The 22,310-nt window shown below is 45.5% G+C and overlaps 1 protein-coding gene across 2 annotated transcripts in view; it reads left to right on the top strand.

Annotated features, from left to right (window-relative positions):
* Positions 1–22,310, top strand: part of ALKBH3 (alkB homolog 3, alpha-ketoglutarate dependent dioxygenase) — a 294,093-nt gene that overhangs the window by 262,535 nt on the left and 9,248 nt on the right. For both annotated transcript variants that reach the window (XM_085643461.1, XM_085643460.1), the window contains one exon: positions 16,859–16,957. In XM_085643461.1, the coding sequence (XP_085499587.1) occupies positions 16,859–16,957 (99 nt within the window). The remainder of the gene's footprint in view (positions 1–16,858; positions 16,958–22,310) is intronic.

Below are 22,310 nucleotides of genomic sequence, written 5' to 3'. Positions count from 1 at the left end.
AATGCTTTCTATACTGGTCCCACTTTGGATATCCTTGATGGGTGAGTTATCGTAATCAAAATGATACTTCAATACAACAAGAGTAACCCAAATGTCCATGCGAACTTGGGTATTTAAGCAAAGCTTATACAATAGCACACGTGGAACACATTTTATATGCGTTTTGGATAATACAGCAAAATTACTTGGTTTTTGATAGAGTGAAAAATTAATGCACTTTTAAAGTTTTAGTCACACATTAGTATTTTTTTCACTTTGTAGAGCACAGCTAAAAAAACAGAAGTGCATAGTGAGCCTCAAGTGAATTACCATAACCAAACAAAGAGGGTGAAGCCGTGAATAAGGTACATGGAGTATTGGTTTTGCACACAACCTTATAGTACAGTCTTTTTCAATAATACAATAGCACTATGAGTCAGCAATGGTTAATTTGCTGTATTGTCTACAGTGTTTTTAGCATGTGTAAATTAAGATTGCCTCTACATGACAGAGGATAACCTGTGGGGACCTGCAGGGGAGAAGTGAAAATTAGGAGTGAAACGCTGCTGAAGAAGAGCAAATCGAGGTGAATGGTATATGATAAAGGGAAGTTATATACTTACCCCTCTGGAGAATACAAGGAGCAAAACGCAGTGGGAACAATGCTCCTCTCCAGGAGTGACATGTGCCACCGAATACGCACACACCAACAATAATGAAGTATACTTTTGGGTCAATGCCTGAGAAATTATGGTAAAGGGAAACCATATGATGTTAATAAAAGTGAATAGTAATCAAAAAGTAGAATGGATCACTTGTACCTGTTATACCAGGGTCAGGTGTGGTTACCAACATAAAAACCCTCAATCACGTACAGGTGCGTAAAGCGGTATATCTTGATTCTCCGCTATTAGGAACGTGAAAGCATCATCATTGGGTTTTTAAAAAAAATGCTTTTCTCCACCTGGAGGTTGGACCACTGGTTTTAGCAGTAGTGACCAGGAATAGGGTAGAGAAAGTGAAGTGAAAAAAGGTAAAGTGAGTTAAAATTGCTTCACTCTTCTTCCTAAACAAACTTTATTAAGAATAAGTGGTTGCAAGGTTAAAAACGAGTTTGTGCTTCTATAGAAATTTTACTGTTCTATAGCACCGTGAAGTTCTAGTGAAGGTCAAAGGTTGACATGTTTCAGTCCCGTATTTTTGCCCAGGAGGGGTCGGAGGGCTTTCTTCAGGACCTACGTGAACAAATATATTTATAGGGTCGCAAGTATTATAGTACCATGAAGGGGTGGTTTACTGACTCACCCTTCTTCTTGGTCACAGGTCATTGGTACCTGTAACCTAATTATGCCGAAGTGCAGCTTCCTCGGGTTACCGGCGGGCACAGAATCCTGTAGCTGCAGGCCTTCAGGGGGACCGGGGCTCTGTTACAGGAGCGGGCAAGAAGGCCTAGACCAGATTTAGTATTGCAGCCATTGAGCTCCGGACAACTTCGCCACTACCTAGGTTTTTCAGATCTATGACCGAAGACCGTTCATCCCTACTCCATTACGCTGAGACGTCCCATTGTCCGTGCACTCACGTGTATCGCCACCACAGACCCTTCATTTCCTTTCGGCTTCACATTTAAGACCCTTTACCGTGAACTTCCCTCAAGCCCATTGCGGCCCCTGGCTTCTTACCAGCGCATCGTGCTTGTCTTTTTGTCATTTTGGCTACATGTCCCAACAGACCACCATTGCCCTCCTCATTGCCTTCCATTAAGGCACCGTATACTTCAGGCTTGTAAAAAACAATTGTACTGATGATGATCCTAGTATTGCTTTAAAGGATCGTAACATTGTCGACTTGCTGGAACACCGTGCACACAAACCTTATAGATATTGGAGTGTAACGGTTGTCACTCTCATTTTGCTTGTTTAACCGTCCGCATTGCATACAAGCGTTTCTTGCCCTGCATGAATGTTTTGTTCAATGTATTTATTTTGTGAATGTGTAGGACGCAGGACTGTGTCCCACTTTGTTTCTTGTTAGATTTTCAACTTCGCTATTCAATAAAATTGACTGTCCGGCTGGACAGTAGCAGTATAGTACTGATTCTAGTCTATATTAATTGTTTGTTTACATTAGCTCCTTACCAGGGACCACTGTCCTCCTAACATATTGACGCCCAAGGTCCTTGCTTACCTTACTGGGTCCCCTTGTTTTTGTTTAAACTCGCCTCTACTGTGCAACACATTCTCAACGCCAGATTTTGCATCACAAGCCCTCATCAACGGCATCCTCAACAATGACGTAGTACCTCGCATTGCAGCCTCGCCGCACCTCGGAACCAACGCATGGGCTCGGCTGCATGTTGCATCTTCAACGCGAATCCTCGCAATGCCCTGCAAACCATGATTTCAGGGCCTAACAGAGTCCCTATAACTGATCCGCCCGACTGCTCTTTGCCAAGCTACCAGAGCATTGAGCACAGGTTAATTTGGGGTTTGCTTCTGCTTTACCCTGACAAGGATTGTTGTTGCTGTTTGACGAGGACTCCCATCCAGTAAACCAACAACCCAATTTCTTACAGTTCATACCAGTCCACTCATCCATCCACGCGCCCACCTAAATCAGCAATCCATCTAGTCTCCCAAGCATCCATCCATCCCATCTGTCCATACATTCAAGAAGCCACCCACATAGTAAATCCACCCAGATGCATCCATCTATCTATCAATTCATTCATCCAGGCAGCCAACCAGATTCATCCTTCCATCTTCCTGGCCATCCATCATCTACCCATCTAAATGCCCCACAGTCTTCCCCCACACTCCATCTATCCATTCAGGCTCCAGTCCACCCCAAACAATAATACATTTAACATGCTCAAGATAAAGGAAAACTCAGTGTATGTTTAAAATATTTGTGCCCAATTATATGAGACAAAAAGAATGAAAATAAATGTGAAAAACGGAAGGATAAAAGCAATATGGGTAAGAGACTGGTGCTTTTCAAACGTTCCACAACTTTATCTGGTCTGTTGGAAGTATCTCTCCGTTCCATTCAGGGCTCTTGAACCCATGAACCTTTTCACAGTACACTGGCAGCCAGCTCTGGTGTCTGTTCTGGAAAATTAGAAGCAGGTTAAAATTACACTACAGTGACACCACAGCATGGCAGAAAGCTGAAAAACTTAATTGGCTGAAATTTCGGACAAATGACGTCTGTTATGAGCTCAGTAATGTCCAACACACATTATGCTGAATTTATAGGTAGTCTGTGTAGTTAACGGACCGGTGGTCGCCCTAGCTGGGCCGCGCTGCCCAGTTCCATGCTACTGCAGTCCAGGAGCCTCTGAATGGACTCCATGTTTGCTGATGTTTCCCAGCAAAGAGCAGCCAACTACACTAGCCTGGGAGGCCACTATGAGGCTAGAGGGACAGTAGCGGGTGCTGCTGGCAGCTTATTTGGGGGCACAGACCTTTTACCTGTCCCTTTTGGAGGATGAGGCCAACTCTTCCTCCCTTGCAAGGTCCATTTAGTCCCCACTGTCTCAGAACTTACTCCCCCATTTACAGTATACATAGTGTCCTATATAGGTCCTAGTGGCTATTGCACAAAATGGTGTTCTATCTTTAGGTTGTCTTGCTTCTGTACCTTGGGGCTTGTACCACAGAGACCCTGTACAGTTCTGAGTGGAGTGGATCAAATATATATAAATATCCTGCAGTATATGCCATCAACGTTACTTGCGCCCCATGCCCATAGTGTCGCCTGGAGTGTCTCGATGTCTCTCCTTGACACCATAAACCCACCTTGTGGTGCTTGCTCCTTTCTCTGCCCTTCTAAGGCTTGTGGGATAACAAAAAGTCTGCAAAGATGAGCCTGCTGGGATTGGCTAAAATGTCAGTTTAAACGTGGTTTGAAATTTGGTTGGCCTTGGCTTCCTGCCACTGCCTGGAAAGTGTGATCAATGCCCCAACATACGGGCTTTTCCAATATCAGCTTTTGGACACCATGCCACAAAGTTAGAGGACTGGAAATGATTTCCATTGCTATACATTTCTAGCTAGCGTGCTGGTCCCAGATACTCATGTGACAACATACTTGGTAAACCTCCCCCTGAACCTACATTTGACCCTGCAAATTCCTTATTTTTCCGCTAAATGGTATTTATTTTTTATTTATAAAGTTTTATATTGCACGAACATAACCCGTGAGTGTATCGGAGCGCTTATGATCGGAAGGTAGAAGCACAAAAGTAAACAAGCACATAATCGAGAGGTACAGAATGTGAAGGCTCACAAACTGAGTGAAGATACCTCCATAGGACCCAGCCGACGCGACAATGGACAAGATCCACCATTCGAATAATGATCATGGGTGTAGACACGAAATCCAATGGTGTGACCTAGAGCAGAAATGTGTTCATAAGTAAGATTGTGGCTTCCTTTTGCAGGATGCAGTTGAGGGGATGAATCTGAGTTCAGGGGTAGGAGTTCCAAGTTTGAATATGAATTTGAAGGTGCATCTCTCGTAATGAGTGACTTCCCAATGAAGTTCCTCCCGATCCTCTCTGTTCCTTTGTGCTGGTGTTTCCCTCAGTCTCCTTCTCTCAGCTCAGGTAGTTTAGGGCGCAGTCCTCTGGCTTTAAGCAATGGGTGTCTTTTCACCCCCTGTTGGCTTTAGCTGCCCCTTAACCACAGTTTCTTTTACTCAGAAAAGATGCCTGTAGTGCATGCCTGTGCACTGTGTTCTACCATCGTTTCTCAGGTCACTGCTCAACCTCATGTCTTACATGTGGCGGGAAATGTGTGCCAGTGCCACAGGAGACTACATTCCATCACCAGGAATAAGACTCAAGAGGTCAGGGCAGGATCTCGGCCACCGGGGGTGGTACCCAGTAGCTTTTCCCTTTCTGCCTGTAACGTGGCGAGGCACCCTTCCCCCTCACTTCTGGTAGTCTCCCTCACTGGCACTAAGCAGGGGATACGAGTCATCTCAGGGAAGGTTTAATGCCTGGTAGCAGGACTGCCTTCCTCCTGCTACCGGCAGCTTGTTTCAGCCGAGCCCAGCGTCTATGGTCTAGAGAAAGGGAGCCCGGTGCCCAAGAGGTGAAGTCTTTTGAGACAAGCGCGCTTGCTTTAGAGACGCGGTTGCATGTCGAGGAGAGCCCAGCTCCTTGTAGACCATGTAGTGCTCAAGTTTTCAGTGCAAGATGTACATTCGCACCTGGTCCACATTTTTGGAGCAGCAGGAATTAGAGGTGCAGTATCTTTAGTGCGGTCGTGCAGCATCATGCCTCACTTTATGTGAAGATGGCCACTCCAGCATCATGCCTCACCTTATGTGAAGATGGCCTCTCCGGCATCATGCATCACCTTAATGAAGATGGCCTCTCCAGCATCATGCCTCACCTTATCTGAAGATGGCCTCTCCAGCATCATGTCTCACCTTATGTGAAGATGGCCTCCACAGCATTATGCCTCACCTTATGTGAAGATGGCCTCCACAGCATTATGCCTCACCTTAATGAAGATGTCCTCTCCAGCATCATGCCTCACCTTATGTGAAGATGGCCTCCACAACATCAGGCCTCACCTTATGTGAAGATGGCCTCCACAACATCAGGCCTCACCTTATGTGAAGATAGCCTCCACAGCATCATGCCTCACCTTAATGAAGATGGCCTCTCCAGCATCATGCCTCACCTACGCCATGAAAACTGTGGCTGCAATGTAGAGACATTTCCTATAGCTGAACACTTCAACCTGGCCTTTTGCCCGGGGATAGATGAACCTGGCAGGGAATATTAGTTACCACTTGATTTACTCAACTAGTAAACATGTCTGTGCAAATGTAGTGGATGTCCACCGCAGGCACCTCCTGCTATTCCTATGAGAACACCCATATGAGGCTAATTTTCACAGTGCAGGGGCCATCATTGATGACAATATTAAGTATGGGGAGGGCACTCGTAGGTAGTTATTGACCCTGGGCGTCAGACCCGCCATGGACAATAACTATCTGGGAGTACCCCAGTGCTTCCTATTGGATAATATTGTTGTAAATCACATTTTAAATTTTAGGTGACATTCATAAAATTGGTTGTTAGATTATGTATTTTGCAAGGTACTATATAGGTGGACATTTACAAGAAGCATATCTGTTAGAATGTATTTTTTTATGATAGGGCTCAGACTTTTTTGTGGTCTAGCTAGACAGATCCAGCTTCCTGTCATACATTGTTTATACAATACTCCACCGAGACAATCTTTGCTCAAGAGTGGATGTTGTGTGCCTAAGTCTCATTTGCCTTGCTCTTTTTTTGGCTTTCTTCACTTTTTGTGTTTGGCCAGACCACACAAGTGTTTGGGTTTTGCCGTCATTAAACTCGTTATTTGTCCTGCTATGCAGTATTGTAGCTAGAAAAACAACCACGTTTAAACAACACCCATCTACTGTATTCAATGCCACCTAGTGAGGACTAGAAAAAATGCAAGAGATTTGTAGAGGATTCATCATTGACCTTGTCAAACATTGAAGCCTAGTACAAGCAGGCACTTGCAGCACTAATTAGTATCGCTTGTATCTAAAAGTGAGCAAGATCTATTGTTATTGGCAATGCTTGCTGTCTTATTGAAATGCATTGTAGTGGCAGCTTGGTTTTGAGGGTCACAAAAGGAGCATATAGAAGGGTGTTAACAACTTTTTAGTCGCAATATAAATTATTTAATGGTGGTGCCTTCTTAATTTAGGAACTGTGGGGTGTTCTTAGTTGATTTCACTGTGTGGTCAATGTTGATCCTTCGTTGGTATTTCATGAACCAACTTTGAGAGAAAATGGTTTTGCCTCATGATTTCCTCATGGTAATTATTATTAGTTCTGCAGAAGTTAAAATAAAGACACATTTTCTGTAAATTCACAAAAATCTTCCTCAGAAAAAAGTCTAGCATGTTGAGTGAGGGACACGTACTTCTAAGAGCAGTGACAGTTTGTCTATTGATTTCCCTATGTTATAATGCAGCTTCAATATCTAATGACCAACTAGCAGCCCAAAATTCTGCATGTATACTATTTTAAATATGTATAAAAAATTGGCAGAACAGTCTGCAACCCCTATGTGGAGGACTTAACAAGGATTATCACAATGCGGATCTTCTTTCCCCAGGGTTTGTCAAAGGTGGTAATTTCATACCAAACCCCTTTCCTACTACAGTAATCTGCTAGATTACACACAACACATGTCTACAACCTTTAAGCACAGTGTAATAACAATCCACCCCTAAAGCCCTATTAGCTTTATCTTATGCTCTTAATAAAAATAAGAAAGGCCTACTGCTTTTGTAAGTTTTAATACTAAACAGTTCAGGCGTTTCGCCTCTGATGTTACTTTTTTCAGTGTACTGCATCAGGCTGATAACCTTTGCCATTGTAAACCTGAAACCCGAGGTGTCCGGTATAGAACACTATTGGCACCAGATTCCTTCCTTCGGAGAAGCTGTTGAAAATATTCTGTTATTTACTTACACGCAAACCTTGGGTTTGTTTTAATCTACTGTTTTTCACTTCATTTAGGTTCTATAACAACGGAAACCTCCCCGTTTTCATACTCCCAGAATGGCCGACACTGTTAGCCAAATACGGCGGCCATTTTGAGAGCCCTTTCCCCGCTCTAGTTTTCATTCGAATGACTGGGCGGATACGGAAGCTTAAAAGTTGGTCCCCGCCCCAAGACACTCTAAGATGCGGTCTGGAGGGTAACCAACTAGGTGACATACCGCGAGGAGCTCTCCCGCTAAGTAAGTCTTTCTTCCACAGGTCACAACACCGGGTTTACGATAGACCCGACCACCGGAGCCATCGCATAAATAGTACACCATGGATCTCCAGAGAAGAAGGCCACTAACAAGGCACTTTTTCCCGTTTTTCTTCCTACGTTTACAGATCTAGGATTACGGGAACCCTCATCCCCCTCAGTCCATGGGGCACAATTTTGCTACATTATAAGTATGTAAATGCAATCTCTATACCGGGGAGATGTGTGTTACGTTCTGTTTTTAAGTCACCAGGTGTGTGTGTGTGTTTTTTATGTCTTAATGTTAAGGTACTCACTAGCGGCACTAGATCAACCAGCATGTTTCTTCCGTCCTAAACAGGCACAGAAACACGTACAGTACTGCAAATTACCACACACCATAGAGGAGCATTTTTGGGTATAAGACGCCATGAGAACTGTTGTATACCCACCCACTTGTGTGGGGGGGCTTCTGTTCCCCTAACATTGTTTTTCTTTTTCTCACAGATAGTACGTGACTAAATCTTGATCATATGTATGTATTTACGCATGCTTATTAGTTGCAGCGTTTTTTCCTTTTTTCCTTTCTAGATTGCCTAAGTTCAGGCCGATTAGGAGTGGTGTACACATGGCTGGTCCCTGTGTAGTCCTGACGAAGAGCTTTGGGGAATGCTCGAAACATGTTGACGTATACTAAGGATTTCTAACCCATTATAGCTAGTTTTTCTTGTATCCTACCCCGTTTTTAGACATACCAAACTAGGAGCAACAATAAAATATTTCGCCCACTAGCAAGGTATTTTTAACCCACCTCAGTCCACTCCAGTACACTTTTGCACTACACATAGCATTCACAAAAGTGCTCATACGTAAATATCGCAAGTCACAGCACGCCTCAGTTCGTAGAGAACTGAGATAGCCCCTATGATGAAGCATGTCATCAAGGGGAAACCCTGGTGAGTGAGGGGACTCAAGAAAGAAAAAATTTCTTTCCTGCTGATTTTCTAACTCAAACTGAGTGAAACTCTCTTTCCTGTTTCGGCTAGGTTCTTTACCCGACACCTCGGGTTTCAGGATTACTATTGCATAAGGAGGGTGGACCTAGCTTAAAAAACCTCTATCTTCCCCCCCTTTTTTCTGAATTGAACCTTTGCCATTGGCCAGCCCCCTTCCCCTTACCTCACTCAATTGTTGGCGTTATCTGGTAAAAAAGGACTTTTAACGAACAAAACTGCACTCCTTCTCCAAACACCATGTTTCAGAAAGACGTGTCTTTAAATGCACCTTCTTAAAGAACGCCCCGGTATATATGAAATGCCCTTCCAACTGTTTTGCGTTTCTCCCTCACTCTGTACTGAGGCACAAAGATCACCTGTAAATAACATATCACTTGACACACTGAAAGGGTTATAAACTTACCTTGCCACTGTGTGCCGCTGAATAAATGTATATATGCTAAATTAACGCTACTAATGTACAGGTCTTGTTTTTTTTTTAAATCTCAAGTTGACGGGGGGAGGAGCCTAGCGCGCAACCAAGATGGCCGCGTAGGCTAAAGGCTCCCGAGGGCCTCCGCAACCTCCCACGTCTATCCTGTATTAATCCTGGTTTTATTGACGGGCTTTTGTTGGTGAGCTTGAGCTGAGGTGACATCCGTTGTCCAAATCCAAATCGGACTCCGGGAACCGGAATGGTCGTGATCTGAAGTTTGCGGCCTGCTCCTGCCTTGGCCCCGAACTCGAGTGGGTGAGGTGCCCGGGTACGAAGTGAACAACAGCGGCAGGCAGGATCTGGCCTGGCACGTACCCCGCACTTTCACTTTCGTTTTTGAGCTGCTTGCTGAAATCGACTGCGGGACCTTGGTTTCTCAGAGGAGCGTGGCTGGCGGAGCGGTCGAGTTTTCGGCCCGGATTTCTGACGATAGACGGGCCTACAGTCTGACGGCGGTGGTTCCTTGAATTGGCTGTCTGGTCCCTATTCCTAGTGTTGGCAAGTGCCAACCTCGGTGGTCATCGGAGGATGGCGGCGAGACTGGACGGAGACCAGCAGAAACCTAAGATGACCCGGCGGGGAGCCTACACCCAGGCTAATAATATGGACCGCTATGCGCAGTCAAAGGGATCCCCTAGTGGATCGCATAAGTCGCCGGAAAGGTCCAAAGATGTCTCGGGCCTTTCGGCTGAACTGACTTTGCTAGACGTCCTGGGTGCCATTGACGAGCATCAGATGAAGGCTACAGTGGGTCAACAGTTCGATACCCTGGCTCATAAATTGGATGCAGTCCTGATCGATGTCAATCTAGTCAGGGCGGATCTGTCCAAAACGAATGAGCGAGTCAACTCTTTGGATCGCACTGCGTCGAGCCTAACTACGGACGTAGCCGCCCTACAAACTGAGGTTCGCGGGTTACGGCTCGCCAGGGACCTAACTGACCGTCGACTGGAGGATTCTGAAAGCAGGGCAAGGCGAAATAATGTTCGTATAATTGGGGTACCGGAACGATCGGAGGACCCTGCGGCTGACCTTTTCGTGGAGGATCTGGTAGTCAACCATCTCGCACCCAAGGGCCTGAGCAAATTTTTCGCGGTGGAGCGGGCTCATAGAATTCCGGGTGGTAAGCCGAAAGTGGGTGCCCCCCCACGGCCTATAATTGCTCGACTCTTTAACTTTCGGGACAGGGATGCTATTCTTCAGGCGTCGAGGGTGAATGGGCCGCTGAAGTTCGAGAACACTAACGTTAGCTTCTATCCGGACTTTACGCAAGCGGTGCAAAAACGACGACTGGGATTCTTGGGTGTCAAACGGCGCTTGAGGGACATGGAGCTGAAGTATGCGATGCTATTCCCGGCCAGGTTGCGTGTTGAGTTCGAGGATCGCTTGCACTTCTTCGACCGGCCGGAGGCGGTTGGAGACTGGTTGGATACCCTGCCTCAGAGACGAGGTCGAGATGGACAGACGCCGGAGACCGGAGAAGGCTCGGCGGAACAGGACTAGAACCTTGGTTCCCAGTGTTGGACTGTTGTGGCGGCGGTTTGTACCTTGGCTCAATGGGACTTTTGTCTGGTGTAATATGCCCTCAAATTGCTCCGGGGTTGTGGGGAGCCTATTGGGGCCCTTCCTCCTTCAGGGGTTCTTTTTGTGGTTCAGTATATATTAGGGCGACAGGCGCACTGCAAGTTGTGGGGGCTGTCCGGGCTCAAGCAGGGGTGCAGGCAGGGGGGAGTTGTGGTTGGGATACCGTGGGGGAGGGGGGGTGTTGGGGGTTGTTTGTTTTACAAGGCACTGTGAAGTTATTTACTGACTTGTGTGGGTTGTGTTCTCCGGGATGTGGGCATCATGCACGGGAGCAGGGTGGTGGGTAGGGGATTGAGAATACTCTCAGGGAATGTGAACGGACTGTGGGACAGGATCAAGCGCGGGGTTGTATTGCAGTTTTTGAAACGGATCTCGCCCGACATTGTTTTCTTGCAGGAGACGCATCTGATTGGGAACTCCTTCCATGCCCTGAATAGGCGGGGCTATCGCCTGGCTGTTCATTCTGGTTTCACTTCTGGCTCTAGGGGAGTGGGTATTTTGATTAGAACCTCTCTCCCGTTTGAGGTAGACGAGGTGCTCCACGATGATAGAGGACGATACGCTGCATTGGTGGGGAGGTGGGAGGGTAGAACTGTTTCGCTTGTTACTGCTTATGTGCCACCTGGATTGCAGACGGCTACATTTGCTGATTTGGGAAGATTGGTCTTGGGACTCCCTGGGGGGGTTCTGGTGCTAGGGGGTGATTTTAATGCTGTTGTATCCGGTACAGATGACCGTCACCCCCCCGGGATCTCCCTAGGGCCCAGGCTTGGCTGGGTGGATTTCTAGATACACTAGGACTTTTAGATTGCTGGAGACTGATGCACCCTGGGCAGGCACAATACACCTTTCATTCGGGGGCCCACAGGAGTCTTTTGAGACTTGATTATATACTTATGCCGGCGATCCAGGCTGGTATGATTGGGGAGGTGCGTCATTTAGCCCGGGGTATTTCCGACCATTCCCCTTTACTATTGCAGATGGAGGTTGTCCCTGGGGCAGGGGGGAGAGTGGCGCCAATTAACCCCTGGTATTTGCGTAATCCTCATATTCGCGCGGAACTGATTAAGTCCATTGATCAATACTTCAACGACAATGTGAGGTCAGTGTCGTCGGCTGTCTCCCTATGGGAAGCTTATAAGACTGTGATCCGGGGGCAGGCCTTGTCTCTCATTTCCCATAATAAAAGATGCGGGAGGGAGGGGGTGGTTCGCCTGGAAACTGACATGGCTGAGATGGAGGGGGACTTGGAGCGGGGTGTTACGGATGAGAAATTGCACGTTCTCAGTCTCAAACAGTCTGATTATAGAGCACTGGTCACGGATGCTGCTAAAGCGATGAGTCGAGAGCAACAAGGGCGACTGTATGATGTGGGGGATAAGGCCGGAAAGCTGATTGCTTGGTTGGACAAGAAGGAGAGAGCGAGCAGAGTGGTGCCGGTGGTGGAGAGAGTGGATGGCGTATGTGTGACCGACCCTGTCGAAATTGTTGATTGCTTCGCGGATTACTACCGCGGGGTATACTCTCCGGCCTCTGGGCGTTCGGAGGAGGATTCTCGTCTGTTACTTCGAGATATTGCATTGCCGTCTCTCTCGGAGGCTGATAGAACATTGATGGAGGCGAAGTTGTCGCCGGATGAGATTGCTTTGGCCATTAGCTCGATCGCTTCTGGTAAGGCCATGGGTCCTAATGGTCTTCCCGTTGAATTGTATAAGTTGCGTCCAGATAAGATAGCGCCGTATCTCCGTGACATGTTCCTCGCTGCACGGGCGGAGGGTTCCCTCCCCCCTGACCAACGTCTTGCCACCATAGTTGTGATCCATAAGGAGGGGAAGCCGCGAGATCGTTGCGCCTCCTATAGGCCTATCTCGCTGTTGAACGCGGAACCCAAAATTCTGGCTAAGGTGTTGGCCAATCGTCTGGTTCGGGTCGTGGGTGACTTGATACATCAGGATCAGTCCGGTTTTATACCTCATCGTAATACCGCCCTGAACCTGCGGCGATTGCACGGCGTGCTGGCCAGAGCGGAGTTTATGAGTGAGCCGGCCATCTTAGCGTCATTGGACGCGACCATGGCGTTCGACACTTTAGAGTGGCCGTATATTTGGGCTGCGTTAGCGAAATTCGGGTTTGGCCCTGAGTTCATTGGCTGGGTAAAATTAATATACGCTGACCCATTGGCGCAGGTTGTGGTGAATGGTAGGGTGTCGGCTCCCCTCGCGCTGGGGAGGGGTACGCGACAGGGTTGTCCGCTGTCGCCCCTCCTTTTTGCCCTTTCTTTGGAACCTCTCGCTGCCTGGCTGCGTTGGGAGCCGTCGTTGCGAGGCATTAGATGGACGCCGGAATTTGAGGACCGGGTCTCCCTTTATGCGGATGACATCCTTCTGTATCTCACCTCCCCTCGAAAGTCCTTAATTGTACTGGTGGACGTATTGAATTCCTTTGGTCGTAACTCTGGCCTGGTTATTAACTGGGCAAAGTCATGTGTCTACGTACTCTCGGGCGAGCCCCCCCTCCTGCCGCGGGGTTGCCCTATTCAGATTGCGACACTAGGATTCAAATATTTGGGAATCTTTATATCATTGGACCCCACGGTCCGTTATGAGCGGAACCTTCTCCCTCCGCTCCAGCGCTTGAAGGCCGACGTCGCGAGATGGCGACGGCTTCCGCTCTCGCCGCTCGGACGAGCGGCATTGTTTAAAATGATGTCGCTGCCTCGCTTCTTGTACGCTTTGTAAAATACGCTCGATGTGGTGCCGGCCCGATACTTCCGTGAGGTGGAGAGTCTTCAACGGCAATTGTTTTGGGATGGGCGACCACGGATCGCTCTTGCCAAGTTGACACTCCCTTGGTATGATGGGGGTGTCGCCCTCCCCGATATCAAACGATACTATTGGGCGTCTCAATTGACGGCGGTGAATCACGGGATGTACAGTCCTGCTTTGAACCCGGCCTTCGAGATGGATAAATTGCTACTGCCTGGTGGGGATTACAATAGAGCACTGTACTCGGCGACTCCGGAGGCACGGTTGACAGGCCCAACGCGAGTTGCGGTGCGTGTCTGGCATGCGGCGAATGCTGCGATGGGGTGGGGAGATCGCCTGACTCGAGCGACGCCGTTGTATGCCTCCCAGCGGCTGGGTTGTTTGTGGAAAACGAAAGGCTTTGAGAAATGGGACATGATTGGTATAAGTAAGGTGGGTGACTTCTGGGCGAAAGGAAAATTTAAAACGTTTGAAGCGCTCAAAACTGAATATAACTTGAATGATAGGGAGTACTTCCGATACGCACAGGTATATCATGCTGTGTGTTCGGTTTTTCCGAACGTTGCTGCTATCCCAGAATATTCCCCGTTGGAAGATAGTGTTAGACGGCTATGTGCCCGACAGCACTATTTCTCTGATTTATAAAAAACTCATTAATGATCGCACGGACCTGCTGACCCAATTGCGGGAGGCATGGACAGCCGACGGATTGGAATTGGACGATGAGGATTGGGTATCGGCGGTGGCATCCCCGAAAGAAGTGGCGATCCCGGCCCGCCTTCGATTTGTGCAGCTGAAGATACTCCATAGAGTGTATGTCACAGGGCCTGGTTTGATACGTATGGGTTATTCGGTGGATGGAATGTGTAAGTGTGGCTGTGGTTTGTTGGGTACTCTCCTTCATATCCTATGGGAATGTCCGGAGGTTGTACGGTTTTGGAACGGAGTGCATACTGTAATGGAGGAGGTCACGCATGTTGCTTTGTTACCAGAGGCCAGGAGGTGTTTGCTGAATGTCTGGGAGCCGAATGACTATAACGCGGCACAAACACATTGGGTGACTCTGGGGTACATGGTGGCCAAGCGTAATATCGCACAGCTATGGGGCTCCCCGAGGCCGCCTACGGTGGCGGTATGGAAGGAGAATATGGACTGGTGCATGTTCAGGGAAAAGACGGTGTATGTGGCGAGAGGCAAGCCAGGGAGATGGACTAAAGTGTGGGGTCCATGGAATTCCTATCGTGGAGGTATCTGCGCTCCGCCTCTGCCGCTGGAGGTCGACGTCGCTCTGTCCCCCTAGCCGCGCATTCCTACTTAGTTGCGCAAGGTGTGCTGTATACTTTGTTCTCTTCTCCGCTGCCCCCCCACTGCCACCTCCTGTCATAAGTTACTCCAGATACTGTGGATCTTCACCCGTCCTGGGGAGCGCACGCTGGTATTTAGGACTCTCATTGCCTTGTTGGTGTGTATCTGTTGGTATGTTTAAATAGAAAATATGAAACCGTTCTTTCTACTTGCTTTTGGACTGCGGCCACGGCCTGTTACAGGTGCTCACGAACATCTGGGGGCTTTCGCTTATGGTTTATTTGAATGTATATGGCGTTGCTTTGCTGGCCCCCGGGCTTTGTAGCGGCCGGCCTCTGTGGTTGTAGGCCCTTATTTGTATCATTTTAATGTGTAATAAAGGTTTCTAAAAAAAAAAAAAAAAAATCTCAAGTTGACGACAGTTCATCTTTTTATACCTATATGTATCCTCATCCTTTTTACCATTTACAATTGTGTTTTTCTTGATAGTTTAAGGCTGCAATCTTCTGTTGTACTATCATAGACTGATACGTCTTGTGAGACATTATTAAGAGTGCTCTGTCGCCCCCATGGTGTTTAGCAGCGCAACATCAAACAAGCGATTACAATGCAATAGGTCTCGCATTTGCAGAGTTTGAGCTATTGGCATTGTTAATGACAATGCCTTTTATTTATGTTTTAGTTTTTAAAGCATAAATAAAAGGCATTGTCTTTTACAATGCTAATAGCTTAAACTCTCGCAAATGCAAGACCTATTGCATTGCAAATGCTTGTTCAAATGGTGACGAGAGTGGGACGCTGTGCAGGGGACAGTAAGGCGTCTTTACCCTGTGACATGAGTTCGTTCCAGTTTGTGTGCTCCAGAGACAGCTCTCAGTTGGACTTATGGAAGGCTGCTCTTTACGTGAAAGTAAGAGTCCAGCGCCTATTCACTGTGTGAGAGCTTGTGAGGTCTGGCACTAGATCACCTGGGCTTGAGTTTTGCCATCCGCTCAGTAGTTCTTTCCAGGCAGCCTCAAATATTGACTTGTGAACAGCTTGGGTGGCTGCGCAAGCAGCTTCTAAGTACCCATTCTTTAACTCTAATCCGCAGAGTGATATTGATGTTTGGCCAGTTTTTGGAGCAGCACTGCCATCTGTTTGACATTTCGTGGCATGAGGGTATTTGAGATTATTAGACTTTCCAAATGTTGCATCAGCAACTCCAACAGGCATTTATATTGCTAGAAAGTTTTAAACTGTTGGACAGCATGAATCTGTGGAGGTTTGTTTTTGATCCTGTGAAAAAACGGAGCAGTAGTGTATGGTGCCGCAGTGCAACAGCAGAAGCGCGCCATTGTGAAATGGTGCTTAGCAAACACAGCCGGAAAGAAGTGTCTCAGTAAAAACTAATTGAAGTACGCAACATGTTTTTTTAATTTTGAAGCGGGGCACTGAGGAGATTAAAGAGTTGGAATACTCTCAACCCACTGTTAGCGGATCTTGGTGCTGTTTGACCATAACACCGCTGCGTTAGTGATTGGCACACTGTAGGGCGATCAGGACATATCTTCATGCCTTAAAATCGATCAGTTTCTGCACAGGTGTTTACTTTGAAGGTACTTTTGGAAAGGAGTGGAAGATTCAGAAAAGGTTGACAACATTTAGGCATTCGTCGATAACCCTGGTTACTCTAAGGATCTCCACTGGACTATTGGACAGGTTCTCATAGTACAGAGGGTTTTAATGTGTGATTTATTAGCTTGTCTTCTCATCTGTCGTCTGGAAAACGGACTGCCCCTTCTGAATGCTCCAGGGGCCCAACTGTGCAAGTGACCATAAGTCTATGTTCTTCATGCTGTGAAGGCATCTCAGTGCTTCTAACCTTTCTTTCCAGCACACCTTTCTTGTGCTTACTCAATAGAAGCGTTGCTTGACCCTCCTTGAACCTGTCTTTTATTTATTTTGCAGGAAGAACATGGGGATTATACATATGTGGAACAAGTCCGTGTCCCCCTGGATCATGGGAGTCTATTGCTGATGGAAGGCGCTACTCAGAAAGACTGGCAGGTGCGGCACACAGAACGCAATCAGGGTTTCTCTTCAAGGGGAGTGTAGAGTCTGTGGTCTAGTGTGTGAGCCCTGGTGTCCCTCACTCCCGTTATCCTCACCCTCCGTTGACTATATCTTAGGCTGTTCTTCAGTTTTCTGTTCCTTTCCTTCCTTCCTCCTGTCATCTATCTCGCTTACCAGCCTTGCCCCCTCCTAACGCTCTTTTTAACGTCTTTGGAGAGTAGTGTTGTCACGTGTGTAGACATTTATTCATGTTCCCACCTTGCATTGAAACAATGATTGCAAAGATCCACAAAAATGTTTTTTCTCCAAGGATCTCATTCGAAATGTGTGTATTACTTATATTTAAGGAAGAGCTTTTTTCATCAGTATATTTATTAATAATCTTGAACATGACGGGGTCTCTGCACTGTTCCACCTGTAGACAAGTTCATCAAATAGTTACAGTAGGCAGAGTCAGGTTGACAAATGCAAGGCATCCAGAAATGAATCATAACTCCACCACCTACCCCTGCTCCCAGTCAGCCAGGTACCGCGAGCAGATTCTATGTGAAGCCGGGAGGCTGGACTTGTGCATCTTCAGAAACAGACCACTTACCTTACTCAGGCTGTGACTGAGACATATGGTTAGACACTCTGGACTTAACCCCAACCTCTGAACCTTCAAGTGGACAGATCTTACTTCAGAGGGCATGAGGGCAACCGTTGTTATACATGGCAACTGGGTTCCACAGCTCAACAGAGAAGCAATGCTTATTATTTCTAAAATCTAAACATATTCTTTGTCCAGTGGTACCCTCATATAAAAACTTGGCAGATATTCCTTCATCAGGTTGGAAGGGTTGGTGAGCTTGGGCATCAATAGATGGTGCCCAGGCAACATCCTATCCTGTCCGGACGCTCATTCTCAGCACAGCTACTTGTTGTGTGGCTATAATTGTTTATCCTAATATTCCTAAATATACCTGACAACTTCCTTCCAGAAAATCTTCAACTTGGGATCCTGCCAAACAAATTGTTTTCCATCTCCAGCTTCCCAATTTTTGCCACAATGCTCTCACAAGGTCCCCAAAAATATTTCTTTACTTTGTTCTGGGGTGTTTGTGACTCATGATTGTCCACTGCTTTGCTAGGAATTCAAAAGAGCTTTTTTCTATTTTGTCTGAAAAGAAGTAGGAGAATTCTGCATCTGACAGTCACTGATGAGTAAAATGGGAAGATGTACCACGGTTGGCATCTTAGCACAATTTTACTTATTTCTCAATACACAGCATAGTCTGTAATATCTGCTTCTTTATTGAGAGAATCCACTGCAGAGCCTCTAACTAGAAAATAACTCTATCTTTTATTTTCTGTTAAAATACGTTTTTTTTGTGCTGATCAAAGGGCTTTCTTTTCCACCTCTGAAACATATCAGAAGTGATCAGCCATTGTCTTTCCTCCAATTTGTTCGTTTGAGGCACCAGTGTAAAATCCCTGCTGAAATGAATCACTGTCACCGGGGAAAGGGAAAAGTACCAGCATCTTTGAAGCTCTGAGGAATGCCATATATACAGCCCCTTTCTGGCCACCATGCTAGTATATTTATTACTTGGGTAATTGTGTTTTGGGTTCCTTAAGAAACTCGACAGTGCTTTCCTAGAAACACTTGTCATAAAATGAGCCTCTCACTTTAGTTATATTATATAATTTTTTTAATTGTAGTGTTTTTTTCTCCAATGGGAGTACGACACTCTAAAAACCAAGTAAAATAAAGCGGCAGAGTCTGGCAAAATAAAAAAAACGTGTTTTATTTGAAGTGCCATTAACGGGCTCACTGGTGACAGCAAACACGTCTTGCTAACACGAAGTCCAACTGATTAATCCAACACATCACTTACATTCCCTATGACATAGTGAACATTCTACAAGTGACAAGAGTATGACATATGAGCATTCTGAAACCATGGAAACAATAGCCATACCACATGCCCTTTATATATATAAACAAAACAGAAGTAACAGATAGAAACTAAGCAAAAGAAAACTAATCCAAAGCATAATCTTCAAATTTAATAGGTAACTTCACATTCATCTTGTGAGAAGAAGTGAATTTGTTTTCACTGGTAGCTTCCATTTGAGATGTCAAGCTTCCATTCTTCTCATAAGAAGAATTAATTTGAAATTCCATATCCTTACCACCAGAGATTTCGACTTGTGAACCTGTTCTCAAGGGAAGTGAATTTGAGTTGTCACCAAACCACACATCGGAACCCACCCCTTTTGGTTCCAACATTTTCTCCTGCCCAGATTTGAGAACCACAACCAAGCCTTTGTTCCACCACCCTCTCTCCCTCAACAAAACAGCAGAATTAGAACATTTGTCAACTAGAACAGGATCAAACAATTTGGAAGAACCTTTGCGCTGTAAAACTGGTTTGACGATGCAAACTCAGTCTCCTTCTTTGATAACCTTAGCTTTGACTCTATGACAAGAATCATGATACAACTTTCCCTTGATTTGTGCCTCAACATTATTCTCTTTATCTCTAGCAATTGTCTCATCAAGAGAAACATTACTTTTGAAATTACAAAATTCAGGTGTTACAGCTATTAAACCCAGTCTCCTCCTCATAAGAAAATAAGGAGAAATTCCTGTGACTGAATGTGGAGTAGTGTGGTAACTCCACAACTTTTCCTTAAGAAAATTGAAAACGTCCAAATTACTTTCCAGCGCAGTTTGCATGCCCTCCTTAAAGAATCTGTTAGCCCTCTCAACTTGGCCATTGGCTTAAGGCAATACAAAGGTGCTGTCTCTGAAACAATACCAGGTTTCTTCAAAAATGACATTTTGTAAGACACTAATTGTACACATTTTCAGACATCAAAATTCTAGGAGTACCCTCCACACAAAATATATCATCCAAAAATTTGATAACTTCCTCTGTGTTGGGATGCTCCACAAAAGTGTAGTAAATCCATTTAGAAAAATTATCCATAACAACAGTTAAAAATCTGTTAAGTCTGCCCATAAAATCAAAAGGACCCAAAAAATCTATAGAAATCTCCTCCCAAGGTGCCTGTGGAGCTTCATGCAAACTTAAAGGTTCAGCAGAAACATTCCAATGCTTATCAGAAAGAACACAAACTTTACACTTGTCAACATGGACTTCCACACAAGCATCCATCCCAGGTCACCAGTAATATTGCCTAAGAATTTTTTTTGTATTGGACACACCAGGATGCCCTGAATGTGCCAACTCAACAAGCTTAACTCTGATACCGATGGGAGGAACAAATAAATTCTGTCTCATAAGAATGTCATTCTCAATAGACAATTTACTGGAAACTTGATCAAAACTATGCAAGTCTGGATCAATACGTCTGCTAGTTGGCCAACCATTCACAACATATTGCTTAACTCTGAGCAGACCTTCATCTTTAGCCACCAGGCTTAACCACTCACTCTCTGGGATAACAGCATTGCACAAACTAAGAACATCGACTATGGCAACCACACATTCATGCTGATCTGTTACAGAAACATTTCCACTCTCTGAAGGAGGCAATCTAGATAAGCAATCAGCCGTTAGATGTTTGCCACCAGAAATAAGTCTAATCTGAAAATCAAATTCTTGGAGCCTGGCTATAAGCCTGATAAGCTTAGAAGAAGCATTCCCTGAACGAACACCATCCATCATGTAGACTAAGGGTTTGTGGTCAGTGACCAAAACAAAAGGTCGGCCCCACAAAAAATTCTTGAACTTTTCAACCACCCAGACACAAGCCAGTGCTTCTTCTCTATTGTGCTATAGTGTAACTCAGCACCTCTAATGGCTCTGGAAATAAATGAAATTACCCTTTTCTTGCCACCCACAAACTGAGTGAAAACAGCACCCACGCTAATAGCACTCGCATCAACTGTTACAAAAGAATCACCTTCAGGATCAAACATGTTAAGACCAGGAGCATGCATAACTAACCTCTTGACCTGATCGAATGCTTCATCATGCTCTGCCGTCCAAGCAAAAGAAACTCCTTTCTTTAACAGTTGTCTCAAAGGTTCAACAACTAAGGCATACCCTCTCACAAACCTAGCGTACTATTCTCCTAAACCTAAAAAAGACCAAAGAGAATCCTTAGTGTGTGGTTTGCTAGCATTGTTGAGCTCATTGACGAGATCTGCCTTGGGAAAAATACCTTTACTGTTGATTCTGTGCCCCAGATAGTCAATGTCATCCACCAAAAACTTGCACTTCGCCTTACTATCTGTCATGCCTCTGTTTTCCAAAATGCCTAAAACAGAATCCAATAAATTGTGGTGTTCAACACTGGTTTTTAGCAAAAATTAGGATGTCGTCCTGAAAGGCCTGAACCCCCTTTTAACCCCTGAAATAAAGTTTCATCTAGCTTTTGAAAGGCGCTGACGCCAAGCCAAATGGCATTCCAAAAAATCTGTAAAGACCAAAAGGTGTCACAAAAGCAGTGAGATCTCTGGATTTCTCGTCCAAAACCACCTGATGATAGGCGGATTTGAGATCAATCACTGAAAAGAACTTCGCGCCATTGACAGCAGCCAGCAACTCCTGTTTTCTTGGTAAGGGATAAGTATCAGTAATTATATATATTTTTTAAAGACCTAAGGTCAAAACACAAGCTCAAATTTTTAATTTTTTTTTAGGAGTAATAACGATGGCTGAAACCCACTCAGAGCTATCAGTGGATTCAATAATGCCATCCGCACACAACGTGTCTAAATGGGATTTTAACATTTGGCGAACACACAAAGGTACCATGCAAACTCTATGTTGCACCGGAACAGCATTCTTTTTAAGTTTGATGATAGGAGTGAAACCTTTTACTTCCCCCACCTTGTCTTGAAAAGCTGTGTTATGTTTGGCAATAATACTTTCAACTTCCAAATTCTGTAAACACACAGAACTCACAGACAAATCCCTCAACATAATGGGACAATCAGTGCCAGGACAAAGAATGATTCCTAACTTACCCAAATCATACCACCCCACAATGTTCTTACCCTTTTTGCCCACATACATTTTGGTGAAAATATCACGTCCTTGGATCTCCAACTTTTCCTTAAAATATCCCACCATATCCATTTCAAAATCACCAAAAGCCTTGGGATTGTTGTCCGTTTCCTCCAATTTGACATTTGACCAATTGCAATAAAACAACTCATCAGAGAAGATGGTGATGGGAGAACCAGAGTATGCCATCACTTCCAAACGTACGTTTCCAATGTGAACTTTCCCAAGGGGTTCTTTGAATCCAGAACCAATATTGGTGACCCCAAAGTTAACTGAAGGATCATACACCGTGAGATGTAAATTCTCCACATTATCACAACCTT

Source organism: Triturus cristatus, chromosome 3_1 (assembly GCF_964204655.1).
Source record: "Triturus cristatus chromosome 3_1, aTriCri1.1, whole genome shotgun sequence".
NCBI classification, from domain to species: domain Eukaryota; kingdom Metazoa; phylum Chordata; class Amphibia; order Caudata; family Salamandridae; genus Triturus; species Triturus cristatus.
Note: the sequence above shows the minus strand (reverse complement) of the source record. Positions and strands in the feature narration are given on the sequence as shown.